The sequence below is a fragment of the Pyxicephalus adspersus genome, chromosome Z, assembly GCF_032062135.1.
Source record: "Pyxicephalus adspersus chromosome Z, UCB_Pads_2.0, whole genome shotgun sequence".
NCBI classification, from domain to species: domain Eukaryota; kingdom Metazoa; phylum Chordata; class Amphibia; order Anura; family Pyxicephalidae; genus Pyxicephalus; species Pyxicephalus adspersus.
This window is the reverse complement of record NC_092871.1, coordinates 79502084-79528474: the sequence shown is the minus strand read 5'-3', so window position 1 is coordinate 79528474 and position 26391 is coordinate 79502084. Positions and strand designations below refer to the sequence as shown.

The 26391-nt window shown below is 40.4% G+C and overlaps 1 protein-coding gene across 4 annotated transcripts; it reads left to right on the top strand.

Moving 5' to 3' along the window:
- HCFC1 (host cell factor C1) lies at window positions 1-26391 on the top strand. Of its 4 annotated transcripts, none has more exons than XM_072431303.1 (26): window positions 1-1084; window positions 8620-8768; window positions 8863-9023; window positions 9128-9336; window positions 10106-10190; window positions 10269-10375; window positions 10462-10641; window positions 11768-12121; window positions 12208-12368; window positions 12551-12745; window positions 12920-13144; window positions 13236-13340; window positions 13711-13930; window positions 14255-14397; window positions 14503-14641; window positions 14855-15072; window positions 15264-17004; window positions 18190-18410; window positions 18553-18988; window positions 19610-19996; window positions 20085-20194; window positions 20601-20735; window positions 21023-21208; window positions 21947-22244; window positions 22757-22820; window positions 23473-26391. In XM_072431303.1, exons 1-26 carry the CDS (start codon window positions 898-900, stop codon window positions 23510-23512), a joined length of 6456 nt encoding a protein of 2151 aa, XP_072287404.1. In that variant the 5' UTR covers window positions 1-897; the 3' UTR covers window positions 23513-26391. The 4 variants fall into 4 exon arrangements, with proteins under 4 accessions (XP_072287404.1, XP_072287402.1, XP_072287405.1 ...); XM_072431301.1 differs by having other exon boundaries at window positions 14252-14397; XM_072431304.1 differs by having other exon boundaries at window positions 2-1084; window positions 19613-19996.

The window sequence follows — 26391 nt, the reverse complement described above, 5'->3', positions numbered from 1 at the left end:
AGACGGGAGGCGGTCGCTGACAAGATGGCGGCTCCCAGGGAGGCGTGAAAAGAGGCTCCGGTGCTTTATCCCGTGTTCGCTCACTTATTCCCTTGACAGCCGACGTTTTTTGAATTGCTTTCGCACGGGTTGTTTTGGGGTCCGGCCTGTTTGGCTCTTTTTCCGCTCACATCCGCACAGTTAGGGGAGATAAGCGGTGGCGGCGGGGGTGGAGCCTTCACTTTCCTCCTCCATCTCCGGCGGACTGCCGCTTCCTCGGTGCCGGCGCTTCCCCCTCCTCCACCATAACCAACATCACCACCCCCCTTCCTCTCTATCACCCTCACCCGGTCCCCTGACGCCGTCGTTTGCCCCCTCTGCATTTGGGCAGAGGAGGAGGTTTTAGTCGGTGTGTTGTCGCCCCGCTCGCCGCCATCTTTGGTTCTCCTCAGCAGCTTCTCTTTATTGGTTTGTTTGGACGGCACAAGATGGCGGCTCCCATGGACTCCCTCAGCTTCGCCTCTCCCGGACGACTTTAAAGGAAAGAGCGACGCGGGGGGAAGAAAAAAGCCGACTGAACGCGTAGGGACATCGGGCTGCTTTCTGTTCTTCACAGCCAAATCGAGGGCGGGAGCAAGGGGCGCCAGAAGCGGGTTGTTTTCTCTCCGGCCGCCGTCATAAAATGGCGGCTCCCATGGACTCCTCAGCACCTCAGTGAGAGCCGGCTAGGCCCGAGCCCGCTCATTCTCCTTTTAACCCCCTGATATATTTTTTTTTTAACCAGAGCGGCCCCATCGCCCTTTGGGCACTTATTATTTATCTCCCAGGACAATTTATTTTATTTTTACAGTTTTCTGAAAAAAGGGCCAAAAGAAGTGACAGGCTCTGCCCACCCTTCTGCGTTCTCATACCGCCAGCATGGCTTCCTCACCGGCAGTGACCGGCTCAGGAGCTTTGCAACCCCGTTGGAAACGAGTGGTCGGCTGGTCGGGCCCAGTGCCTAGGCCCCGGCATGGACACCGGGCAGTGGCTATTAAGGAACTGATCGTGGTGTTTGGTGGAGGAAACGAAGGGATCGTGGATGAACTTCATGTCTATAACACCGGTAAGTAGCTGTCATTGCTCTGGTGAACTACAGATCCCGGCATGCTTTGCGGCCTTGCTACAGGTTGCATGAAAACTCATAGCATTTAGGCATTCATAGTCCTGCGCTAGATGTTGCAATCAGTAGTTTGTAATGCATAAAAAGCTGCATCCCAATGTGGGACTACAATACCCAGCATGCCTTGCTAACCTTAAACTTGGCTGATTGAAATCAGCTTTGTCAGGTGGAGCCAAGGGGGGGGTGGATTCTTGATGATAGGGAAGAATGCATCTGTATTGGATTTTATTGCTGGCTGCTTGTGTTTATTTCTGATGGTTTTATATGTAACAGCTGTGTGTATGGGACAATCCGGGTGATGGATACATAGAGGGGACACTGGCAGGGAAGATCCAGCAGCCCCCCTCTCTTCTTTCCTTTCCCTGTCTTCTCTGTGCCGCCCCCGCCAGCAAAAAAAGCTTCTCTGCGCTTTTTTAAAATCCACAAAGAAAAATGGCGGGTTTACCCAGCAGCAGAATCTGACAGACAGGAGGAGGGCGGGGTCAGGAGGAAGAGATGGGCGGGGCTTAAATGAGGCGGTACCCTCCCTCTGACCGCCTAGTGGCACACTCACCATTTCCCATTCACTGCTCTGGGCTGCGGTGTGATCCCAGGCAGATGGCATGGGCACCCCGGATCTGTGCCTTTCACTCTTAGGAGATTTTAGCCATGAAAAGCTTTTAACAAACGCATAGCCAATTTATGATCTTCCTTGGCATACAAGGAAGAATGTTTTATATTTGAATGTAATACTATTGGACGATCAGACTTTCAGCAGAGGTAGAGAGCCAATGATGATCTTCCTTGGCATAAATTTACAATATCTAGGATTAAATGTAATACTATTGGACGAGCAGAAGTAGTGAGCCAATCAGCAGGCAGTAAATGTATTCCAGGGTCCATGGGCATTACAAGGCGATTGGCCTGTCTTTTTCATATATAAATGTATCAGCAGGGTCCCCTCTTCCTCTTGTGTCACTGTCTGTATCTGTCTGGTTTTTGCAACCCTATTTAATGTACAGAGCTGTGTAATATGTTGGCGCTATCGGGGGCCTTTTACTCAGGTGGCACTTTAGCCTTTGATGCAGATGAGAATCGCAGATTCCATCCCAGTTATTTCCAGCATCTTTAGCGCACTGTGATCAGGAAATTCCAATATATCCTTTTTTTATTTTTAATATTGATAATGTTGGAGTGAATATTATTTTTAATTCTGATTGTCCAAATTTGTAAAATTATCTAAGTTACAATGTACATGGAATCTTCATGATTTCTAACTTTCAGTATTTGCATCTTGTCCATCAGACTTTTGTTTGCTACATTGTTGCAAGTTGAAGTTTTCTTTCCTGTTCTGCTATGCAATGTATCAAAGTGGGACTGGACAAGTTTAGTTGCTTTTGTCTCCCTTTGGTGCTGATCTTCAACTTGCAACAATGTAGCAAACAAAAGTCTGATGGGCAACAATGCAAAATCTGGAAGTTAGAAATCATAAAAATGTGTATCTTTTTAGTAATGATAGAATATAGATGAGCTCTGATTTGGATAGAATAGATTGTAGTGTGCGCGGTCTTCTGATTGCTGCTGTCATGTATTTCTCTCCTCTGGTGTGGAATTTGCATGCGTTCCCCTCCCTGAGGCGTACAGCTCAGTGTAACGAGTCCTCATACAACCAATCAGATGCGAGCTGCTGCTTTCCTAGCCACAGCCAGCTTGTTATCCAGGAGCCAGTTTGTTTCAACACAAAAAAGCGCAGTAGTTGTTTGTTCGTTTTTCTCTTTGCTCGCCTTATGGAACTCTTTATGTTTGAAAAATATCTGCAAAGGTTTTATAGAATCTTTTGATCTGAGTAGCAAATCCAGCAAATTATAACTAAAGATTGGGCTACACGCAGCATTACCCAGCAGAAAATGTTATAATCCACCAGGTACATTTTACAAAAATATTCAAAAATCAATCGCATTGAGCTTCTTTTAGGTCTCAGTATCTGGTTCTGGGCACATGCACATGATGTATTATTATTATATTTTTTTTTTTTTTAGATTTGGATAGTGCTGGAGTTTTAATGCTTTGTGGTCCCAGTACAGAGATTGCTTTTTTTTTTTTTTTTTTTTTTTTTTTTTTTATTTACTTTTATTCTGATCACTGGAGTAGTCGGCAAAAAAAGTGTGGGTGAATAATTTAGGTGACCCCAGTAAAATAATACTAATTATTGTAATATATTATTAATATAATAATTATCATATAAGATAATTAAAATACAGTATTTATATAGTGCCAACATAATACGTAGCACTGTACAAAGTCCATAGTCATGTCACTAGCTCTCCCTCAGAGGAGCTCACAATCTAATGTGCCTACCATATAAATGACAGTCATATGTCATTACCACAGTCTTAGGTTTATTGGCTTCCCCTAAAAATTCACCTTAACTGCATGTTTTTGAAAAGTGGGGGGGAAACCAGATTACCCAGAGGAAATCCCTGCAGACATGGGGAGAACTTCCAACTCCATGCAGATAGTGACTTACCCGGGAATCGAACCTAGGACCTAGTGCTGCAAAGGCCAGAGTGCTAACCACTGAGCCACCGGGCTGCCTAAAGAATAAAGGGAGATGTTCCAGTGCGAGCAACACTGACACCCTTCATATTTTTGAGATGCAGAATCACGCGGTAGCATAATGTATCACAGCTATAAACCAAACTGAAGAGGGAATTTCCCCATTTTGCAGTTTTCTTACTTCAGTTGAGCCTTAAGCTCCGGGTACAAGGAGTGTCTGCACGGCCACCATGTTACAGGTTGGCAAAGCAGGGGTACAATAGAGAGATGGGTGTCTGAACTAGGACCATTTTATTTACCATTTCTATCTAGAAACTTGAAATTAGGAGAACAAGATACAAGTCATAATTTACTCAGAGACTCAGTTCTATTAACTCTTCATTGAGACGGCTACAGCTTCCGAATTAATGTTTAATAAAAACTTTGATAAAGATGTTTTTTTGGCATATTTATTAATAAATATTTCTTTCCCAGCAACTTGAATCATCTGTTGCATTAGTTCCTATTTCCAAAAAAAGCCCTGATCCCTACCAGTCATGCAGGAACACCTACAGAAAGGGTTAACTTTACCAGCATGTTTCCCATTTGGAGGTGGGGGAGAACAAACTCCATGCATTCAGTGACCCTGGTGTGAATTTTACCCAGAGGCTAATCATTTACTGCAAAAAACGCAATGTGCTAAAGACAATTTCCCATTTTGTGTCTTTAAAAAAAGTTTGCTAAACTGTATATAAGAATGCAAATCAGCCATTTGTGAACAGGATTGTATATTTATAGCTTCAGGGGGTCCATCAAAGCTCCGATTTCTGGCATGTTCTTATATAAGTAGTGCCGAACACTTCCAGCTACTTGCTCAAGCTGACCCGGTCTCCTCATTTTATGATTAAGACCGGCATCTCATAAAAAGTCAATTCCTTGCCTGCATATTTTACCTTGGGGACACAGCCTCGGCCGGCTCTGAGAGGAATCTTAGGTTGTCACCTCCTATCCACTTTGTCTCTAACTTATTTTTTTAATTTCCTACCATATGTGGCTCTCACCATAATAAAGTAAATATTAGCAAAACACATCAATAAAAAAAAAAAAACTTTATGCACCTATACACGCAACCAGGACCTCCCATTCCTCTATGATGATTGGTCACCTATTTCCTGTAACTACAAATCCTGCACTTTCTTATGTAGACATATGTTTTCCACTGGATTGCTTTGAAATGTATTCCTGGTTTGCATGTCCATGGTGTATCGGACCCCCTCACTGGCCAAGTCTAAAGATGAGCAGAAATGGCTGTAATGCAACATACAAACACATTCAGACAATGAAATAGATAAAACATCTCGAGTTGCTTTTATTGTAAAGTTGTTTGTCCTCTCCTCCTCCTGTATCACTGTCTGTATCAGTCTGTCATTTGCAACCCCTTTTAAAATGTACAGCGCTGCGTAATATGTTGGCGCTATATAAATCCTGTTTAATAATAATATTCGGATATCAAAGACATTGTCAGAGGAGACGTATAAGGGGGATATGATCACTCTGTATAAATATATAAATGGTCCATACAGAGAACTCTCTTCCCCGTTATTCACGTTATCACAAAGGACAAGAGGGCTCTCCTTGCGTTTAGAGGAAAAGAAGTTTAAGCTCCGGATAAGGAAGGGATTCTTCACTGTAAGATCTGAAAACGTGGAATCGGCTCGCTCGGGAAATAGTTTCAGCAACCACTATAGATTGCTTTAAGAAAAAGCTGGATGTTTTCTAGAAGCACGGAATATAACTGGGAATTAAAGCTTTAAAGTAAAGATCAGAGACTGTTGATCCAGGGAACATCCGATTGCCTCATGGAATCAGGAAGGAGTTTTTTCCCCTGTTGAAGCAAATTGTACCAGGAGTTTTTTTTCCACTTCCTGTGGATCAACTATGTCCATAGGGTTTTTCTCTGGGATGATTTTTTCCCTAGTGGTTGAACTTGATGGACTTATGTTTTTTTTTTTTTTCAACCTGACTCTGTAACAACAAAGAATTGTGTGGGGTTGAATCTCTTAGTTTGTTAGCTGGTGACAAGATCTTTTCACCAGAAACAAAACTAAGAATTCAGTAACTGTTGTAAACTTTGCACAACTTAACTTTGGTCCTAAAATGAACCCATGCCTAGATCATGCACACCTAGAATACCTTCATATTCCAGACATCCAGTAAAAAGGCTTTTAAATAAGATTTAATTCATCTCTGTCTCTTTGTAATTGTAATTTCAAAGAATAACTCCAGCTTTAACTACGTGATGTAGCTCACAGCAGCAAGCTGGATTTTGTCACTTTTCAGGCATTATTTAATACCCTAACGTGCTTTTCTGCAATTATAACCCAACAAATCTGAAACTATTTCCTATTTTTTGTTTATCTGTATCTCCCCAGTCTTGTTTAAACTCAGAAGTAGATGAGACCTTGGTCGGTCTCCCACACCTCTTAGGGAGAGGTTCTCATCACTTAGTTGTTGTTATAAATTGTTCCTTGAAGGCTTGTTTAAATGAACGTTATAGATAACCATGTACTTTCTAACACCTATGGGTATAGGGTTTTAACAATGCATGCAAATTGCATGTGTTGGTACAAGGTCTTTAAGGGCCAATAAATCCAAACCAAATGCCAGCATGTAATAACGGTATTAACAAATCAATGTTGAGGGAGAGAGATACTTCACTGGCTCAGATTTATGGCAAGTAATCCTGTTTAATTACTTCTGTTTAGGTTTATAGTGTAGATGGTTACTCTGGTGTGCAAAATCCTGCAAGGTGAAATATCTCCGCATGAGACCGTTTGGTGTCGCATGTAATAAAGCTCCGCGGTAGCATTATTTCACAAGCAGTTAGCCGAATTTACTCCATGTGTTATCAGATGATTGTGGTGTATGCTACCACTTGTTTGCATGTGATAAGACTTAGAATGCTGCACAGTGAAGAATATGGAGGCTGTTGTGGGTTAAGTAGGAGACAACATGGAGGAGGGATAACAGTATAACCATTCTGGGTGCTTGCGATGATATTTAACTATTTGTCAGCTGCTTGACGTGCCTTCTGGATTCCACATCATTGCACAGGACTTTCTTCTAGCCCTGGATATATATTGAGGGAGCAATTGAGGGCTTCATTTCCATGGTGGTCACATTTTGTAGTGTCTTCCATGAAATAGATGCTTCTCTAAATCGGAGTTGTCAGAGTAATGAGCACCTTCCCTTAGGCTACGTACACATGTCAGATGATTCTTGTCCCATAATGCTTCAGGGCCACAATCTGGCGTGCGTACAGGGCCGGTCTGACGTCGTTCCATAATCCGTCCCGGCGGATCTATGAACAAGGAACGAATGAGAGTGCGCAGCAGGTTCCGCTCCGTTGTTCTCCCCTTTCCATAGAGCAGAACAGCATTGTATGTACAGAACTCATTCAGTGTTTCAGATCCTTTCCAACGACAATTATTGAACATGTGTACCCGTATTTAGTTTTTTTATAGTAATAGCTTGGTACTAGTTGTAACAAAACACAGGCACAAAATATTTTTCCAACAGCTCCAAACCTCACATACAGGTCATGAATTTTATATTAAGTCATGCTCTGAGGTAACAAACTTTAGTAAGAAGTGGTTTTTGAACTACTAAATTGTGTGTGTGTGGATCCAGATATTTGGGGACTGGAGTTGGATACTATATATATATATATATATATATATATATATATATATATATATATTATAAAGTAGTTTATTCTTTCGAGCATTGTTTGCTAGAGGTTCCTTGAGCAATGAACAAATTGCACCTCTCAGGTCAGTTTAGGTGACACCAATGATCATTTTTGCTATCTGTAAGGGTGACATTCTTCCCACTGGCCAGCAATGTAAGAGGAATTCTGACCACCAAACTAATATACTTGCTGTGGATGTAGTAATTATAGCCGGGGTTCCCTGAAGGCCTGAACGTTATTTTCTCATAGGTTTGCTTTAAGCATAAAGCGAAATTCACGCATGAACAGCACAAGTGTCATGGGATTTATATTTCAGTTTAATCATTTGGAAGACACAAATTTTAGATTTTGATGACTTTAGCACTTTTTTTTTTGTAATAAATTATAAAAACAAGAGTTTATCTCATTGAGCCTTTAGACGGAAGCTTGTGGTCAGTACATACTTGTGGTTATGTCTGTATCATCCAGTGCCTCACATGACGCATCCAGTCATATCTGACAAGTTGACGTGCAAACGGACAATCTTTAAAGAGATTCTCTGAAACAAACATGAATAATACAGAGGCTGCCCATGTTGATAGCCACTAAAAATGCTTGTTTCCTGGCTGCAATATGCTTAGTAGTTGACCTGAAATAAAATTGCAGATCAAAGTAAGATCCTAAGCAAATGTCCAGGGAAAATCAAAATACACCTGTGCAATACGTTGCTGCAGTACATTCACATTTCACTGCGTGTTACCCCTTCTGAAGACTCTACAAGTGCAGACAGATGGGAGTAAATTATCTGAAAAACTCTGTTCCTCAAGGAATTCAACTGCACTAACCATAATGTGCGCAAATGATTTGCCCACATTTTAACCTATTGATGACTTCTCAAGTCCCACAAGGTACTGAAGCCAGTGAATCAGCGTGACAACATTGAAGGTATCTGCCATATTTACCTAGCTTGGGTCACCTCAATATGCTAATCCAATGTTTCAAGACATAAGACAGATGGGAACTCAGTGTGTTATTTATTAATCTTTATTTGTAAAGCACTAACATATTACACAGCTCTGTACATTAAACACGGGTTGCAAATGCCAAACTTGCATAATAGACAACTACAACAACAATGTTAAATGCAACTGATGTAAAATGTGCCAATTGTTGTGGTAGAATAAAGTTTTCGCCCTGTGTATTGTAATTATATTGTGTACTTTTTCCTTTCCAGCTACAAACCAGTGGTTCATTCCAGCAGTCAGAGGAGACATCCCGCCAGGATGTGCCGCCTATGGGTTTGTGTGCGATGGGACAAGGCTACTTGTCTTTGGAGGAATGGTAGAATATGGCAAATACAGCAATGACCTCTATGAGCTACAGGTAGGATGTTCTAACTCTACATTTCTTGTTTTTCTTGACATAGTTTGTGTTGAGGAGTTTGCAACATTAAAACCACCAATGTATTTTCATTTAGGCTAGCAGATGGGAATGGAAGAGATTGAAAGCCAAAGCACCAAAAAATGGTCCACCTCCATGTCCCCGACTGGGACATAGCTTTTCATTGGTTGGAAGCAAATGCTACCTGTTTGGCGGGTTGGCTAATGACAGCGAGGACCCAAAGAACAATATTCCCAGGTAAACTGCTGCATTTATTCTGCAAGAGCCTATTGTCTGTTTTCAGTTCACATCAATATAATAAATAAACCTTTTTTCTTTTTTTTTCTTTTTTATAAATAAAGATACCTTAATGATCTTTACATCTTGGAGTTGCGTCCTGGTTCTGGAGTCCTAGCCTGGGACATACCCATAACTTATGGTATATTGCCTCCACCCCGAGAGTCCCACACCGCAGTGGTCTACACAGATAAAGAAGCCAAGAAGTCTCGCCTGGTGATATATGGTGGTATGAGTGGATGCCGACTTGGCGATCTCTGGATTTTAGATATAGGTGAGCTACTTTTTCTTTGTGTTTCCTCAGTATTTTTACATATTGGAGACCCCGCAACTTATTTTCATACAACTGTGTTGTATTTTGTCCATCTTGTGTAACATTTGTGTGTATTTCTATTTTTAATGCATTAGGGAATTAATTAAACCACTTTGGGTTCATTTTCTGCTGGCTGTCACCTTTTTTAGATTTCCCTTCACTCCCAGAAGCAGCAGGAAATGAGAGGAAATCTTTTCAAAGCTGCTCTGATGATGACATAAAATTTTTGTTAACACTTTTTGTCTTGGTGACAAAAGGAAATTACCAAGTGATTGAAACAACACTTGCATAATGGTCTATATATAATACACACACAATTTTGTTATAGAGATGAGAAAAGCATGCAGCTAATGAAGGAAAGACTCCAAATGTGCTCACTTGGGCTGGGTCACTGATTCACAACTAAAGACAGGCGAAGGCTACATGGCTGTCTCTACCCTCCATAGGAAATCAGATTTTTCAGTGTTTAACAAGTAAATTAGGATCATAGAGTACTTTTTTTGCACAGTCCAGGTCATTAACTTGGAATGTATTGAAACCATTAGAGCTACCGAACAGCCTGGAGAATATTTTAGAACAGAGAGTCAGCAATGGCAATAATTCATTTTGCTGCTTCTTGTAAGGAAACCTAAATAAAATCCTGATGCCTGCCACTCACACTTTTATTAGGTGGTCGTATTTCTGGTGTACATTGTTCTTTATCTAAGTCATGTTCATTATGTCTGTTTAGACTCACTCACCTGGAGTAAGCCTAGTCTGAATGGTCTTGCACCGCTTCCCCGAAGTCTTCATTCTGCCACAACCATAAGCAACAAGTAAGCCTTGTGTTTTCATCATTTATCACAGTTCTCAATATTACAATTATTAACGAATGTGTTTCCCCCCCACTTTAGAATGTATGTCTTTGGAGGCTGGGTGCCTTTGGTTATGGATGATGTTAAAGTAGCAACCCACGAGAAAGAGTGGAAATGCACAAACACCCTGGCGTGTCTTAACCTTGGTAGGTGATTGTGGTGTACCAAGATTAGTGCGTGGTTCTGTTTTTTCAGTAGATGTGCATACTTACTGATTTTCTTTTAAATTTAGACTCCATGTCATGGGAACATATTGTAATGGATACCCTGGAAGATAACATTCCACGGGCTCGTGCTGGCCACTGTGCTGTGGCAATCAATACACGATTGTACATATGGAGTGGACGTGATGGCTACCGTAAAGCCTGGAACAACCAAGTGTGCTGCAAGGATCTGTGGTACCTAGAAACAGGTCAGTAGTGATTTTCTTGAATGCTGTGCTACCTGAACCCTATTCTAACTTTTGTCGTTTGATTTTCAGGTAGCATATATTTAAAAACATCTAGAAAGTGCTATATATTTCCAGAGAAATGAAGGTGCCACACATTTCTGTAAGGGGGATTTGAATGAAGAAACAAAACTTTCAATTGGATGTTGCAAAGTGCAGGATTAGGAGAGATTGATAATTGTCTGGTATTGTCAAATGTTGGGTCCAATTTTCATATTGTTTGACCAAACCAAAATAAAGCCATTGGTAACCAGGATCCATTGGAAACAAAAAGTACTAGTGGTTACTTGGACCTCATTTACATTATGTAGGTGCCTAGTTGGTTACAAGGCCAACACCACTGGGAGAACCTGCAATGTGATGCCATTTGTTTGATTACCTGTATACAGGAGTGGCATTCTATCTCCAATGTAATAGTCGCATTGATATGCCTAGCCAACAACATAAGCTGCACTCTTTCCACTGATCTACTAGGAGTTTATTTAAAAAGGGGTTTTCCTGAGACCTAAAAATGATGTTAGGGGTTCCTCTGACATTTTTTTTTTTTTTTTTTTTAAACCAATAGGTTCCCTAATGCCTTGAGTGGTACAATTAGCTGAACATCTGAGGTTGCATTCTTACTCCTGGTCATTGATTCAGAAAGCGGTTTGGGCAGCAGATCAAAACACCAACCAGGCCTTAGAGATCACTGTCATTACCTTTTAGAAATGAACAATTTAACTGCTGCATTTCAGTTAGGCCTAATAAAAAATTCCCAGTCTGGCAACCTCCTACAGTTTCTATAGTTGACTATTCTGTTTGGTAATTCTGGAATCTTTCACAGTCTATAGCATGACATACTGAATGTTATACTAGCAAGTGCCATTGAGGCCCCCCAACCACTTGTTAAAAGGAAACCAGTTTCTTTCTTTATGCAAGTTTCATGTTTTTAAGCTGCCAAATTAAGTATTTGGGAGATTACAATTGTATGATTTTATCAACTTTAAGTGAACACACTAAACCTCCCTTTATTGTCTGTGGCAAAAATGATGAACTTCTTTTCCAGACTTCCTTTATTGTAAACCTTAATTTATGACAATTTCTTTCACAGAAAAACCGCCCTCGCCTGCAAGAGTTCAGCTAGTCAGGGCAAATACCAATTCTCTGGAGGTGAGCTGGGGAGCCGTGTCAACTGCAGACAGTTACTTGTTGCAGCTTCAGAAGTATGATATACCTGCTGCGGCTGCAGCCATGTCGCCAGCCAATCCTGTTCCGTCTGTGCCAGTGAATCCGCCCAAGAGCCCAGCTCCCGCAGCAGCAGCTCCTGCAATCCAATCTGTGGCCCACACAGGCATCACCCTGATTCCACAGGCTGCTTCTGTACCTTCGACAACAGCCACTATACAGGTCTTGCCTACGATCCCTGGGAATCCAATTGCAGTTTCTGCTGCTCCTCGTCCTCAGAGTAGGTTTTCTTCTGTATTTCATTTATTTATTTTTAAATCTTCACTCGGATTTAAAATAATGACAATGTGCCAATTTTTTTTTTAGCTGTCCCAGCTGTCCTGAAAGTTCAAGCACCTCAGTCCACAGTGAGCACGCCACTTGTTACTGTTCGCCCAGCTACACAAGTTGGAAAAGCTCCAGTAACTGTTACCTCTCTCCCTCCTGGTGTGCGCATGGTAGTGCCTGCCCAAAGCACTCAAGGCACTGTAAGTTTGTTTTGTTTTTTCATCAAGTAGTTGTTGAATTCCTATGTCTGTAGCACAAATGTTCTAAACACAGATGTTTAGAATACTCTCCTCCTAAACTGAAAGCTACATTGATTGTACATTATCAGTTTATTCTTTTTCTAAGTAGATATATTTATTTTTGTGTGGTGTTTACTTTGTAGGCTATTGGCAGCAGTCAGCCAATGAGTGGCATGGCTGCTCTTGCTGCAGCTGCTGCTGCTACACAGAAGATCCCTCCTTCATCTGCACCCACAGTACTGAGTATGCCAGCTGGAACCACCATGGTGAAATCTGTTGCAATGTCATCTGCTAGCACTCTTCCTACATCTGTGAAAATGGCATCCACTCCAATAATGGTAAGGACTTTTAGCTTTTGCTTAAGTGTTTACAGAACAGTAGTGTACAGTTTTCTGGTTTACTTAAAACTTTGCAGTTAAAATACTTTTGTATGTGGTCTGAAAAGATATGGTGCTTACTTAATTTGTCAAGAAATACAGACACTGCTTCATGCTTTTGTTTTCTGTCCCCAGGTCAGTAACCCAGCCACACGGATGCTGAAAACTGCAGCAGCACAAGTGGGGACTTCAGTGTCTTCTGCTGCCAACACAACTTCTCGTCCTATTATAACTGTTCATAAATCTGGAACAGTCACAGTTGCCCAGCAAGCCCAGGTTGTAACCACAGTAGTTGGAGGTGTCACAAAGACCATCACCTTAGTGAAAAGTCCCATATCTGTTCCTGGTGGTGGCACCTTGGTAGGTTGGATCTCTGGCCTTAAGGGTAACATACAATTCATTGATTTTGGATGTTTGTTCTTATATTTTGTGCTTTTATTTTCCCATTCAGCTTTCCAATATTGGTAAAATGGTGTCTGTTGTCCAGACCAAGCCAGTGCAGACATCTGCAATAACAGGACAGGCTTCTAGCGGACCCTTAACACAGATCATACAGGTAAACCGCAAGCAATTATTTATTTTGGTCAGCTAATGTTACTAGCATTTAAAACTGTGTAGGTTTCTATTGGTGAGCCATCCTTTACTAAAAAATGCAGACCTGGTTTCCAAGTGTGGTGTCAGTCTAACCCAGGAAAATGCATGCTGGTCGCAAGTTTGAGATTCACTATCTCTCATACAGTATTGGGAATTCCCCCCATTAGCATTTTTGTTTGCTTTCATGCATACGTGCATGTTCCTCATTATAGGTTTGCTTTTAGTGTTTGTTCGTTTCACACTATTTTAGTGTAATACTTTAAGCCTGAGTAACTTTGTTCCTCTTGTTACTTTGCACATGATCATAACATGTTTCTTTTATCCATGTACAGACAAAGGGACCTCTTCCTGCTGGAACTATATTAAAGTTGGTGACCTCAGCAGATGGTAAACCCACAACTATAATCACCACCTCTCAGGCTGGAGGCACCGGAACAAAGCCTACCATTTTGGGTATAAGCAGTGTGTCTCCAAATACTACCAAGCCGGGAACCACCACCATTATCAAAACTATCCCTATGTCTGCCATCATCACTCAAGCAGGAGCTACAGGTATGTCATGGTATTACCCTTCAATGTGAAATCTAGAACAGCAAAGCTCCATATTTATGTTTTAGTTTAAATAGCTTTTAAGGAACAACCTAAATTATACTTTGATCTGTGATATAAATGGCAAATTCATAGCTGCTTGAAATGTCAGTTGGCTTCCAATTGGTCAGTTGGATGTCAGTTTTGTAAAGGTTAAACTTTTGGTTTATGCTCTGATAAAGATGTCTTGTAAAAAATTACCAGCTTTGCAGGGTAGCTTTAGAGCTTGCATTACATGTATAATTTTGTTTTAATAACATTGAAATACTCTTGTTCTTTCTTTAGCAGGTGTTACTAGCTCCGCAGGGATTAAGTCACCAATTACGATCTTCACGACTAAAATGGTAACTTCAGGCACAGGAACACCAGCCAAAATAATAACTGCAGTTCCCAAGCTTACAACAAGCCACGGACAGCAGGGTTTAACCCAGGTTTGTAGGCAAATAAAATAACAAATGACGTGTTGTGTGTGTGTGTTTTTTTTTTTTTTTTTTTTTAATAAATATTTTTGTCTTTATCTTGCCTTTTTTTAATAGGTGGTGTTAAAGGGTGCTCCAGGGCAGCCTGGTACAATTCTCAGAACTGTTCCCATGGGTGGTGTAAGACTAGTCACTCCTGTGACTGTTTCTTCAGTTAAACCAACAGTAACTACTCTCGTGGTTAAAGGGACCACAGGTAAGTTTAGGTTTACTGAAAGTTTTTATAACCACTGCAGGCTTTTAGACATACATATATATCAGTATTGTTTTTTTTTATATTGTTAAGCTTTATTGTCAAGCAAAATTGATTTTAATATAATTTTTACTGATCCAAATGTAATGTGTGTTTTTGTTTTTTTTTGTTTTTTGTCTTTTTTTTTTGTTTTTTTTTTTTGTTTTTTCAATTAAGGAGTGACCACTCTTGGTACTGTCACTGGAACAGTTTCCACAAGTCTTGCAGGAGCTGGTGTGCACAACACTGCCTCACTAGCGACGCCAATTAATACTTTGGGTACCATCGCTACCCTGTCCAGTCAAGTGATCAATCCTGGCGCCATTACCATGTCTGCCGCACAGACCTCCCTGACGGCTGCTTCAGGACTGACTACTCCCACTATTACTATGCAGGTAGGTAAAGCAAATTATTGGTAAGCTTTATTTTTCTTTTGAAAAGGTTCCCCACACAAGCAGCTAAGCACAGAATTTAATGACATGCAAGTTAACATCCCCATTTCCCAAAAGATTCTTTGGTCAGTTCATTCTTTGATTGTCATGTACTTTGCTTCAAATTTTAGATGTTTTATTTTTTTCTTCCTTAGCCAATATCGCAGCCCACCCAAGTGACATTAATCACAACTCCTAGTGGTGTTGAAGCTCAGCCTGTCCATGACCTACCTGTCTCCATTTTGGCTTCACCAACTACAGATCAACCTACAGCAACCGTAACTATAGCAGATTCTGGCCAAGGAGATCAGCCTCCGGGCACAGTAACACTTGTATGTTCCAATCCTCCTTGTGAAACTCATGAGACAGGAACCACCAATACTGCCACCACCACCCTTGTGAATCTTGTACAGCAGCCTGGAGGTACACTTCAGTTTGTGTGTGAAGGCCAAGAACCTGGAACCTTTGTAGCCACAGCTTTGGGCCAAGCAAATGGAAGTGTGGTCAGAGTTTGCTCTAATCCTCCATGTGAAACACATGAGACTGGAACCACACAAACTTCAACAACTGCAATGGCAAATATTGGTCAGAGTGGTTCAGTAACAAGAGTTTGCTCCAACCCTCCCTGTGAGACACACGAAACTGGAACCACACATACATCAACCACAGCTATGTCAAATATTAGCAGTGAGCAGCCAGGCACAGTAGTAAGAGTATGTTCAAACCCTCCTTGTGAAACCCATGATACTGGAACCACTCAGACATCTACCACTGCAACATCAAATATTGGTAGTGAGCAAATGGGAAATGTTAGAGTGTGTTCTAATCCACCATGTGAGACCCATGATACCGGCACGACCCCAACTTGTACAACAGCCAGAGGAAACCTTGCCAATGAGCAACATGATAACTTGCAAAGGCCGCTAAATCCTCCATGTGAAACCTTACAAACCATATCCACCCATACAGTTATGACTGTGCCTGCTAGCATTACCAGTGGGCAGTCTGAGAAGGTACAACAATTTTGCAGTAATCCACCTTGTGAAACACATGAAACTTCGACAACCAATACGCCCAGTGTGGCAACCTCAGATCTGACAACTGAACAGCCTGGCAATGCCGTGCAGATGTGCTCTAATCCTCCATCCGAAACCCATGAAACTGGCACTACCCACACGCCAACCACTGCAAGACAAAAAAATGCACCTTGTGAAACTCATCAAACCATATCAACAAAAACTACTATGTCTGTACATCCAGAGTTCAGCTCTGGTTCATCAGGCCTTTTAGAGGTAGAAAATGCCTCTGGAAGTAGCAAAGAAACGGAAGCACCTGCCCCTGTACAATCGCAGGCAGTATGCTCGAAATCTCCTTGTGAAACTGGCACTACCCAAACAGCAACCACAGCCAAGTCCAATATAAACTCCGGTACATCTGAGAATGGCCAGAGATCTGCAGGAGACTCTTGTGAGACCCATCAAGCAAGTTCCACTCGTACCACCATGACTGTTTCAGAAGTCAATCAGGTTGTAAAAACATTGTGTTCTAACCCACCGTGTGAGACTCATGAGACTGGTACAACAAACACAGCAACAACAACAAGTTCCAATATTGGAGGGCAGCAGGGTGAAAGTTCCGAGCAGTCCTCTGTTGAAGCTGACCAGAATTCCACAACATCCACAGTATCTGCACCCAACACTTTAGAACAGCGTGTGTGTTCAAACCCACCTTGCGAAACACATGAGACTAATACTACCAATACAGCAACCACATCTACATCTAACTTTGGAAATGTTCCTGCACAACAAGTTTGTTCAAACCCACCTTGTGAAACACATGAAACAGGAACTACCCACACAGCAACCACTGTCACAGCCAGCATGGGGGATAATCAAGGTGAGAATCTGTGGATTTTTATTTTGTTTGCTTTGTCAACGTTTTCCTCAACCGTCTTAAAACTCAAGAACCTTTAAAAATGAGTGTTCTCACAGATCCCCTGATATTCATTCATATCTACAGTTAAAGGGCATTTGTGTTAACTTTAAATTGGGATGCTACCCTATACAATAAAATTCATTGTGAATAATGGTCAGTAAAATTCTCCCTTAGATTTGTGATTAGTGGTTTATTGAGAGGCAAAAACTGCCCTTTGCTTAAATAATTCTGGGGTGGAAAGACTGGTTTATTAACTCTTTAATGTTTAGGACTTAATGTATTCATGTAACATGCAACTTGTGCTTGCATGTTTTCAGCAAGTGGTCTTTTTATTCTATCACAACTCAAATTTGCCCTTTAATACATTTTTACCATTCCTTATATGCAAGTCTGCAAACAGCTTCCATCGATTAACTTGCCTGGGCTTCCATATTGTGACTTGGCAGCTTTAGAGCTGAACTTGGGAAAAGGTAATTATTGCCTACAAGATTCATGGGCAGTTTATGTATTCCACATCTAAGCCATAATCAGGTGGAAAAGGTTACCTCCTGTACTTTCATAGTGCAGGGTGACTGGTCCTTTATGCATCCTCTCTTGCTTACAAGGAGCTTGTAGTAAGGTGAACCTGTTGATTTCTGTCAAGCCTCGTTCATCACAGTGATGTTACTGCTACTTTACCAAGTAGGAACTGGCTTTGTTAAGGCTTTTGATGCACACAAGGAAAATTTATATATACTTTGTAGCTAGAAAGGAAATAAAAAAGAAATTTAAATAAGTTTTAACTGTTTGAATGCATACGTTTCTAGCTAAAGTTGCATTGTGTCTTTTTCCTTACAAAATTCAAATTCTTCTTCACAACTTGCTGATTTCTTTAGGTTTTCTAAAAATAAAGTTAATGATTTAACTATACAAGGGATAAATTGTAATGGCCAACTATTGATTCCTTCCTAGAGTTCCATAATTTATTCTACATGTTGTCATGACTCATTAAAGCAACTAAACTATATTGGGAATGTAGGGTTAAGTTGACCAACATAAAGGGAATTTAGGCAAACCAAAATCTTTTTGTCAGGTCTGGAATGCTTGTGTTCATGTGAATTGTAAATTTGTGTACCTGATGTAAATAAAGACTTTTTTTTTTTGTAGAACCACCACCAGCTGCAAACGGCCAAGGAGAGCAAGAAACTGCTCCCACAGAGGAAGCTGCCTCAGGCAGCAATACCGGTGCTGTAGCTGCTGCATCCCCAGTGACTATTGTAGCTGTTGCAGCTTCGTCGTCTTCTCCGGTACATACAGTGCAGCCTGTTGTTTCTAGGGCAGTTACTACTGTGACTCATTCTATGCAGCTCCCTGGACCTTCTGTTCCAGTAAGTATATTGCATTTCAAATTTTACATTCTTTTCTAGGTACCATAGGTTTGAACCTATTTGATTTGTTACAAACAGCAGTTGTAAGTGTTCGGTTTTTTTTTTTTTTTTTTTTTTTTCTTTTTTTTTTTTCCTTTCACAGAATATTTCATCTTTGACTGAACCAGCACCTGAGGATGCTGTTCAAAGTTCAGAGGCCATCCCTTGCAATGAACAAGCTGAAGCTCCGCTATCCTCTGATTTACTCCAGCCTACTGAAGATGTTAATGCAGAGGCAGAAGCGCACGCTATGGAGTCTTCAGTGCCAGAACATACTGAAGCACAGCTACATGCAGCGATGGAAACAGACCAAGGTCAGGAGGCAGGTGCTGCTGAGCAGCAAGGAGTTGAACAGCTTTCACTTCCACAAGAACTCATGGCAGAGGGTCAGACAACAACCTTAATGGTCACAGGCCTAACACCTGAGGAATTGGCGGTAACTGCTGCAGCTGAGGCAGCTGCACAAGCTGCTGCCACAGAAGAAGCCCAGGCATTGGCTATTCAAGCTGTTTTACAAGCTGCACAACAGGCAGTGATGGGTAAGTTCATAATGCGTGGGAGCAAAATTGTTTTGGCCAACTGATAATGATTTTTGTTATATATGATCATAGGTTTTGGAGTGTAGAGTGGAGACTTTAAATTTTGGCTTCATAATGATGGCATCCTGGATCCGTATTCAGTGATCCCTTGGAGATGCCATACTTTAATGTCTGACTTCAGGCATCACTTGCTTTCCTGGAAAACTCCTCTCTATGGTGCTGTTTATTGCTGGTTGTGTTGCTGTTACTCCACCTTAATTATTTCTCTGAAAATAATTGTTTGAAAAACATAAAGACCATTACAAAACTTTGGGGACGATCTATTCTGTCCTTACTCGCTTCATCATGTAATGATTTGGCTTCAGCCACACAAGGCAGAAAAATAGCTTTACAGCTCTGATGTACCAAGCAATTTTGTGAAATGTGTATCTGGCAAGAGCAGTAAAATTTTGGCTTGCTCTATACAGAAAGTGGCATCAAAAATAACTTTTTTTGTTGCTTAAAAGGGATAATTTATAACGGTGTAGGAAAAAGTTGCACATTCTTAGATTTTGTGAACAGAAGATGCAGATGGGGCTGAAACTTTAACCATTTTGCTTGTTTTCATTATTGGTTTCCAAGCAGCAGCTGGAGAGCCAATGGATACCTCAGATATGGCTCATGCTGAGCTTCGTCACCTTACATCTGAAGGTCCTACTACCACAATTCCAATAGTGCTTACCCAACAAGAACTGGCCGCTCTGGTTCAACAGCAGCAGCAACTACAGGAAGCACAACATCAGCAACAGTTACAACAACTTCAGCAGCAGCAATTGCAGCAACAGCAGCAGCTTCAGCAACAGCAGTTACAACAACTTCAACAGCTGCAACAACTCCACCACGTGCCTACAGAAGCCCTTGCACCAGCTGACAGCCTCAACGATCCTGCCAGTGAAAGCAATGGACTCAATGAATTGACGAGTGCAGTGACAAGTTCAGTGGCACTTTTACCGTCTACAGCCACAGATAGTGAGTACCAGAACCATTATTTTTTTTTTCTAATTCTGTATTTATGGATTTTTTTTTTAATCGAAATTACCATTGTTTTTTTTTCCAGGTTTGGCTCCAACAAATACCTTCACAGCAGCTCAGCCAGTGGTAATAGCCAGTTCAGCTAAATTACAAGCAGCAGCAGCCCTTACAGAAGTAGCAAATGGCATTGAATCGGTAGGTTATCTATTGTGGGCATGTTGATTTAGCTAATGTCCTGGTTATTGGGTTTGTTCTTCTTGACTTTTGCAACCATATGTTAGAGCAGTGGTCGCCAACCTTTTCGGACCAGCGGACCACTAAATTTACCAGCTCCGGACCTCGCATGCATGGGGAGCCGGGTGTCACTCAAAGGGGAAGAAACTTCCCCTTTAGTGATGTCATGATCCCAAAACCAGCCCACACTCCCATTGCAGGTCTGAGCCAGGTATTCAACCTGCCCACTTCCCTGAGCCTGTGATCCCTACGGGGGACATGGTCCAGTGCGTCCGCTCAGAGGGGTCCTTCTCCCCCTGCTCAGGGGCGCACCAGCCAGAGCCATATTGAATATATGTATTCACTGTATGCACTTATTTTTGTACAGAAACAGGATTCACTCCCTCAGCAGCCCAAGACTCAACTGAAGAAAGAGAATCAATGGTTTGATGTTGGTGTAATAAAGGCTACAAATATGATGGTGACACATTACTACTTGCCTGCAGATGACTCCACCAATGATGTAAGTATGATTAGTCATTGATAACGTTTGCAGTTGAGGCCTATATACACTTTATATATATTTTTTTTCCCCTAGTGTAAATATTACCAATATGGTTGCTCTTTTAATGACCAGCATCTTTGAGTATGATGGTAGAAGCAAAGGCCACTGTGTTTTTTTTTCTTTACTGTATGTGGGTCTAGTCTTGGTTAAAGCTTTTCTTGGAAGTGAGGGGGAGGCTGCAACAGCTGTTGAGGTGTTTAAGGAATTTTGGGACTGGGTACTTATTTGTCTTTTCTGCTTTACAGGATGACTCTGGTGTTTTACCAGATTACAGTCAATTAAAGAAACAGGAGCTACAGCCAGGCACTGCATACAAGTTCCGCGTAGCAGGCATAAATGCTTGTGGTCGTGGACCCTTCAGTGAAATCTCTGCCTTCAAGACCTGTTTACCTGGTTTCCCAGGTGCACCATGTGCCATAAAGATCAGTAAGGTACTGACAACTCATTGGTACAAAAGTTTTTTGTCAATTTTGCCTATGGCACCTCCACTATCAGTTGCAGAACCTTAAAACAGGCTCCTGGCCTTCAGAGCACATATGCTGAATGTTGTATTCTAGTGTATGTACTCTACTGTTCATAGTAAGAAATGTCTACAAAAGACTCCCAAATGTTAAAAGGTGGCAGTGTTTAAGATTGCCAAAGCTTGCTGCCAGTTGCTTTGCTCAAACATGGTTTCATGACCAAGGTTGTGGCAGAAATATTTACCTTCTTTTCAATCCCATTTTATTTTTGTTTTAAGTGTCAATTCACCTTTATAAAGCTCTGCAAATAGATGCACACCTGTTAAAAAAAATATTGCTGCATCCTTGGTTTAGTTTACGGATGTATGGTGCTGTAAATAAAGCTCATGCAAAGTGTGTGTGTGTTGAACATCTGCAATGTTATGTTCCGAAATGTGAAATCCGAGCATTTGTCTGGCATTGCTTAATGGAAGACAGACCAGAGAATCCAGGGCCTCCCCTGACACAATGTACAATGATGATAAAGACCTGCAGACTTCCATGCTACTTTTCCAAAAGTTGTTGGGCTGTGCAAATACCTAAAAAAAATTTATGAAGGTTTAATTAAAAAAAATTTAGAACTGTATATAAAGGTTTGTTTTTGTTTTTTTGTTTTTTTGTTTTTTCAAACTAACCTGCGTTTAACCTGTTTACATTTTGTTCCTGTAGAGTCCTGATGGTGCTCACCTTACATGGGAACCTCCTTCAGTTACATCTGGAAAGATCATAGAATATTCTGTCTACTTGGCTATTCAAAGCAGCCAGGGTAGCGAACAAAAAGCTACAACACCTGCTCAGCTGGCTTTCATGCGGGTATACTGTGGCCCTAATCCATCTTGTCTGGTACAGTCCTCCAGCCTGTCCAACGCCCACATAGACTATACCACAAAACCCGCAATCATCTTCCGGATTGCTGCACGTAATGAGAAGGGTTACGGACCTGCCACACAAGTCAGGTGGTTGCAAGGTAAGGATTTAGTTTAACTTCTGTTTTAGGACTTTAGTGTTTTTGCTTTATTTAACCATTGCATATGATAAGTGGTGTAAAGAATGGACTCTGATATAATTACGATATTATAAGGGCAGCCCTGTACGGTAAGTAAAGGCTGCAGATAAAAGGTCTGCATGCATTACAACTACAAATTAGACATAGCAAGATAACAAAACCCTCTTGATTAAGCTTTCAAATTTGCATGTATATGTTATTAGTTTCCTGTATCTAAAAAGGTATTGTCCATTGATCTTAAAAAAAATAAAGAATGTCCAGAGGAGATCTAGGTGTACCTAATGACTAGTAAAAGGTGACATAGTAAGTAGCAATGGATGGCACATTGGAGACATTGACATATTTGCACGTATGCATTTCTAATAGACTTCATATGCTTAATCTGAATCTTTATTTTTTTTTATTTTTTTTTTTTATAAGACAAGTTTAAATATATTGATGGCTGCTTAACTGATATTGCTTAACTTTTTTAGAATCCAACAAAGATGGTTCAGCTGCCAAACCTGGAAGTAAACGCCCAGTATCTTCACCAGACATGTAAGTAATTGCATTGACTTAACATTATTTAATATTCCTTTTTCTTTAACTCACTAATTGAATTGTTGACTTGCTGAATCAGTCTCACTTCTCACAAAACCATAAGTCTAGTTAGTTAGTGTTGCATGTTTATTTATGGGTTCAACAGGTGACATTGGAAAGGCACTGCTGCATTAATTGGCGCTGACAACTGTGAAAACTGGTGCTGTCTTCATTCAGACGCTACTTTCTGATTACATCTTGGTGGGGAAATGCACGCTCTGAGCAAAATTTTGAGTTCTAGGGACTCAATTTGTAAAACAGGGAATCTGACATTTTCTCAAACATTCCCTCATGGGAATCTTCTATGTCCATGGCAATAATTCATTCCAACCAAGAAATACCAACAGTGAGGGAGTGCTTGTTTTATAAATGGAGCCCTAGATTGTCCCATTTGTAGATAGACACATATGCGATGTTGTCCCTTTTTGTACATTTCATTAATGTCTCTTTACCCATGATAAGTACTGCCTTGGTGTGCACCATGTTTTTATACTAACTATGAACTTTATACAAGTTTAAAAAAACAGAATTAGGTGTGTGCTCTTCTCTGTGGAGTATTTATGTAACTAAGATAGTTAAGAACCTTTTTTTTTTATTATTTTTATTTAAGGAAATCTGTTCCAAAGAAGGCAAAACCTGACCACCCATGATCAGACTCCTGCACGGCCTAGAAGTACAGCTATCTCCTTGATCTTCCTCAAAATCTTCTGCATCTCCATTCAACACCTTTTTTTTTGTTTTTTTTATTACTTTGCCCACCACCATTTGCTTGGGGTTTAATAAACTAATCTTTTTTTTTTTCTTCTCCACTGTTTGGGAAAACATTGTGAAAAAGCACATTTTACACTTCTCTACCCCTCTCCACGCACATTTGTGGGAGACTTGAACCTTTCCCAAAAAAATCCCCTGCTTTATTTCCTTGCTTTTTGTATATGTGGGGAGTATTACAGGAGCCTGAGGAACATTGAACAATATGGACTCTCGATTGACAAGCCAGGCTCGCAATTTCAAGCTTCTTAAATGAATTAAGAAGATTCGTCCAGGTCTTTATTTCTCCTTTTATTTTTTCTTTTGCTTGTTTGACACTTTTGTTTTTCCTTTTTACAAGATGAGGGAGAATTTTTCACAGGAAAGAACTAATTTTCTTTAGACAACAGAAGCACTTGGACATTATCCGTGGTGTAAACGTTTTAAAACTTAAGGCAATGGGGTGTCACACATAAAGTTATATATATATATATATACTCTTCACAACTCTATCTTGATGCTCACTTTTGAAGTAAATCTCTGGACAGCATAGCTGCACTAAATGGGCATTGCAACATCCAGATATGACTCTAGGACTGACTTAACTAACCACCTGTTCATTTTGTTCAATGGTGCAGATATTTCAACACTGTTGGAGGATGTAAACAGGACTAGTGGTTCGGTAATGCATCAGATGGCTCAATATTGGTGTTTTCTTTCCAGCTTGGCTTTGCCAGGTGTTGACTGGATATGCAGCAATTTCTTTTCACCTTTGGTGGACCTTTTTCACAGCAGATTTCGGATCTTGGGAAGCCAGCTTGGATAGTTCTAAGCACCGTCAGTCACATTTTATATATTATATATATATATATTGCAACAGAGTTTTTGTTTTGAATAATTTTTTTTTCAATTTGTATTTTCATTTGTGCAGTCTAATTTTATTTTGTCCTGCTTTTTTGAGATCGCTTTTGAAGGAGTATAATTTACCTACCACCTTTTGTTCTAAACTTAAAGAGCCCTATAGCTATCTTTTTATTCTAGGTGGGTGATGCAAAAGTTTGGTGAAGACCTGTTCACCTTGGCTTGTTTTGTTTATTACCCATTCTATGGTATTGCATACCTTCCTGGCAGGGAAATGCTTTTATATTCTAAGCACTGCTTAGGTTTTTCTTTTTAGGATATTTTCTTATTTAACACCCTACCTTTTTTTTTTAATCTCTTAAGCGAGAAATTTTTTTTTGCTGACTTCCAAAGCAATATATAGATATAAAGCATAAAGCAGCACATCTTTAATGTGTGCCGTCAGCGTCTAGAGCAGTTTAGATTAAACTGATATGAACGCCTGTTCATCTGAATCTACTTGGTGTGTTGAAAACACACCAGCCAATGATTTCTATAACGAAGGACACCGAACCACTTTCACCCCAGTTGCCACCCCTGTTGCCAGACTCATTCGGCACCCCCAGTTTCGCAGGAACGCCATGCCATCTGCATTGGTGATTTCTATTCAAGTCATATACATAAGTATAAATATACATATATAAATATATACAAGCAGCTGAAGCTGTTTCATAGCAGGTTTCACAAACTGTTCATTTTTGTTTTTTTCCTTTTTTTGTAAAAATGCAAAAAAAAAAAAAAAAATTTATAAGAAAAAAAAAGACAAAAGGCAAAAAAAATCTGCAGTAGCTTAAAGCATGAGGATTTTTGTACAAAAGCAAAACCCTAAAAAACAAACTTGTTTAAATCACATAGGGTTTACATGAACTAAAGTAATGTTTAATTTTAATGCAGCCCATCCTTGTGTTGATTGTACATATATATATACATATACTTTTTGCTCTGTATTTTTATTATCTCTAGCTGGTTCCAAATGTTCTTTTTGTTTGTTTGTTTTTTTTTCTCTCTGGTTCTTCACTTATGGAGCAACAATAATTTCTTGTACAGAAGTTGCAAACCAGAAGTCTGCCCACTGTTTGTTCCGACCCCCCTCACTTTATAATAGGGGTCCTCCATGTCTGCGATGGCTTTGAATGCAGCAAGGGTTCCCGAATATCCTTCGGTCTTTAGAACTTACCTGTAAAATACCTGAACAGCCTTGGAGGCGGCATGTTTGAGGCATTCAAGGAGGAAAGTGTGCACTGCTATGAAAGGGTTCTGACAATTCTATGAATTGTCAGCTTACTTTGTTCCCAGACTGAGTGTATTTTCAAAATAAATGTAATCTGCATACTATTTTATAGGCAGCAGTTTAATCTGACGGTGTAACATCTAAGTGGTAGTTTTATAATGGGAGTCAGGTCTTCAGGATAATGTAGGGTTTTTGTTTTTTTTCCCTGTTACTAACACTTCACCACCGCCTTCTCCTCCTCCCTTTATATTTTTAGGTTTCTGTTTTTTTAACATGAGATTATCTTAATTTAGTTTTCTGGCCACATGAAGCAATTACAGCTTTGTTTAAACTGCTTTAGCCCTCCCCCCATTTGCCAGCTTGATGGAAGAGAGGGTGGCAAGAATAGAGAGGGCATCCGCAGCTCCCGCATAAAAATGACTGCTGCCACTTCTCATTTTGTATTATAGTGTTACTGTGTTACCGCCTAGAATCTCCTGCTAAAAAAAAAAAAAAAAAAACAAAACAAAAAAAAAACCTCACCTGCCTTTTTTTCTTTGAGAAGAAAAGCTATTACTTCCATTGTAGAGGAGTTCTCGAAGTGAACCAATATTACTATAGTGCTATCTGTCGTTTTTGTGCTATTTTGAACAATTAAAGACCTTTTTTGAA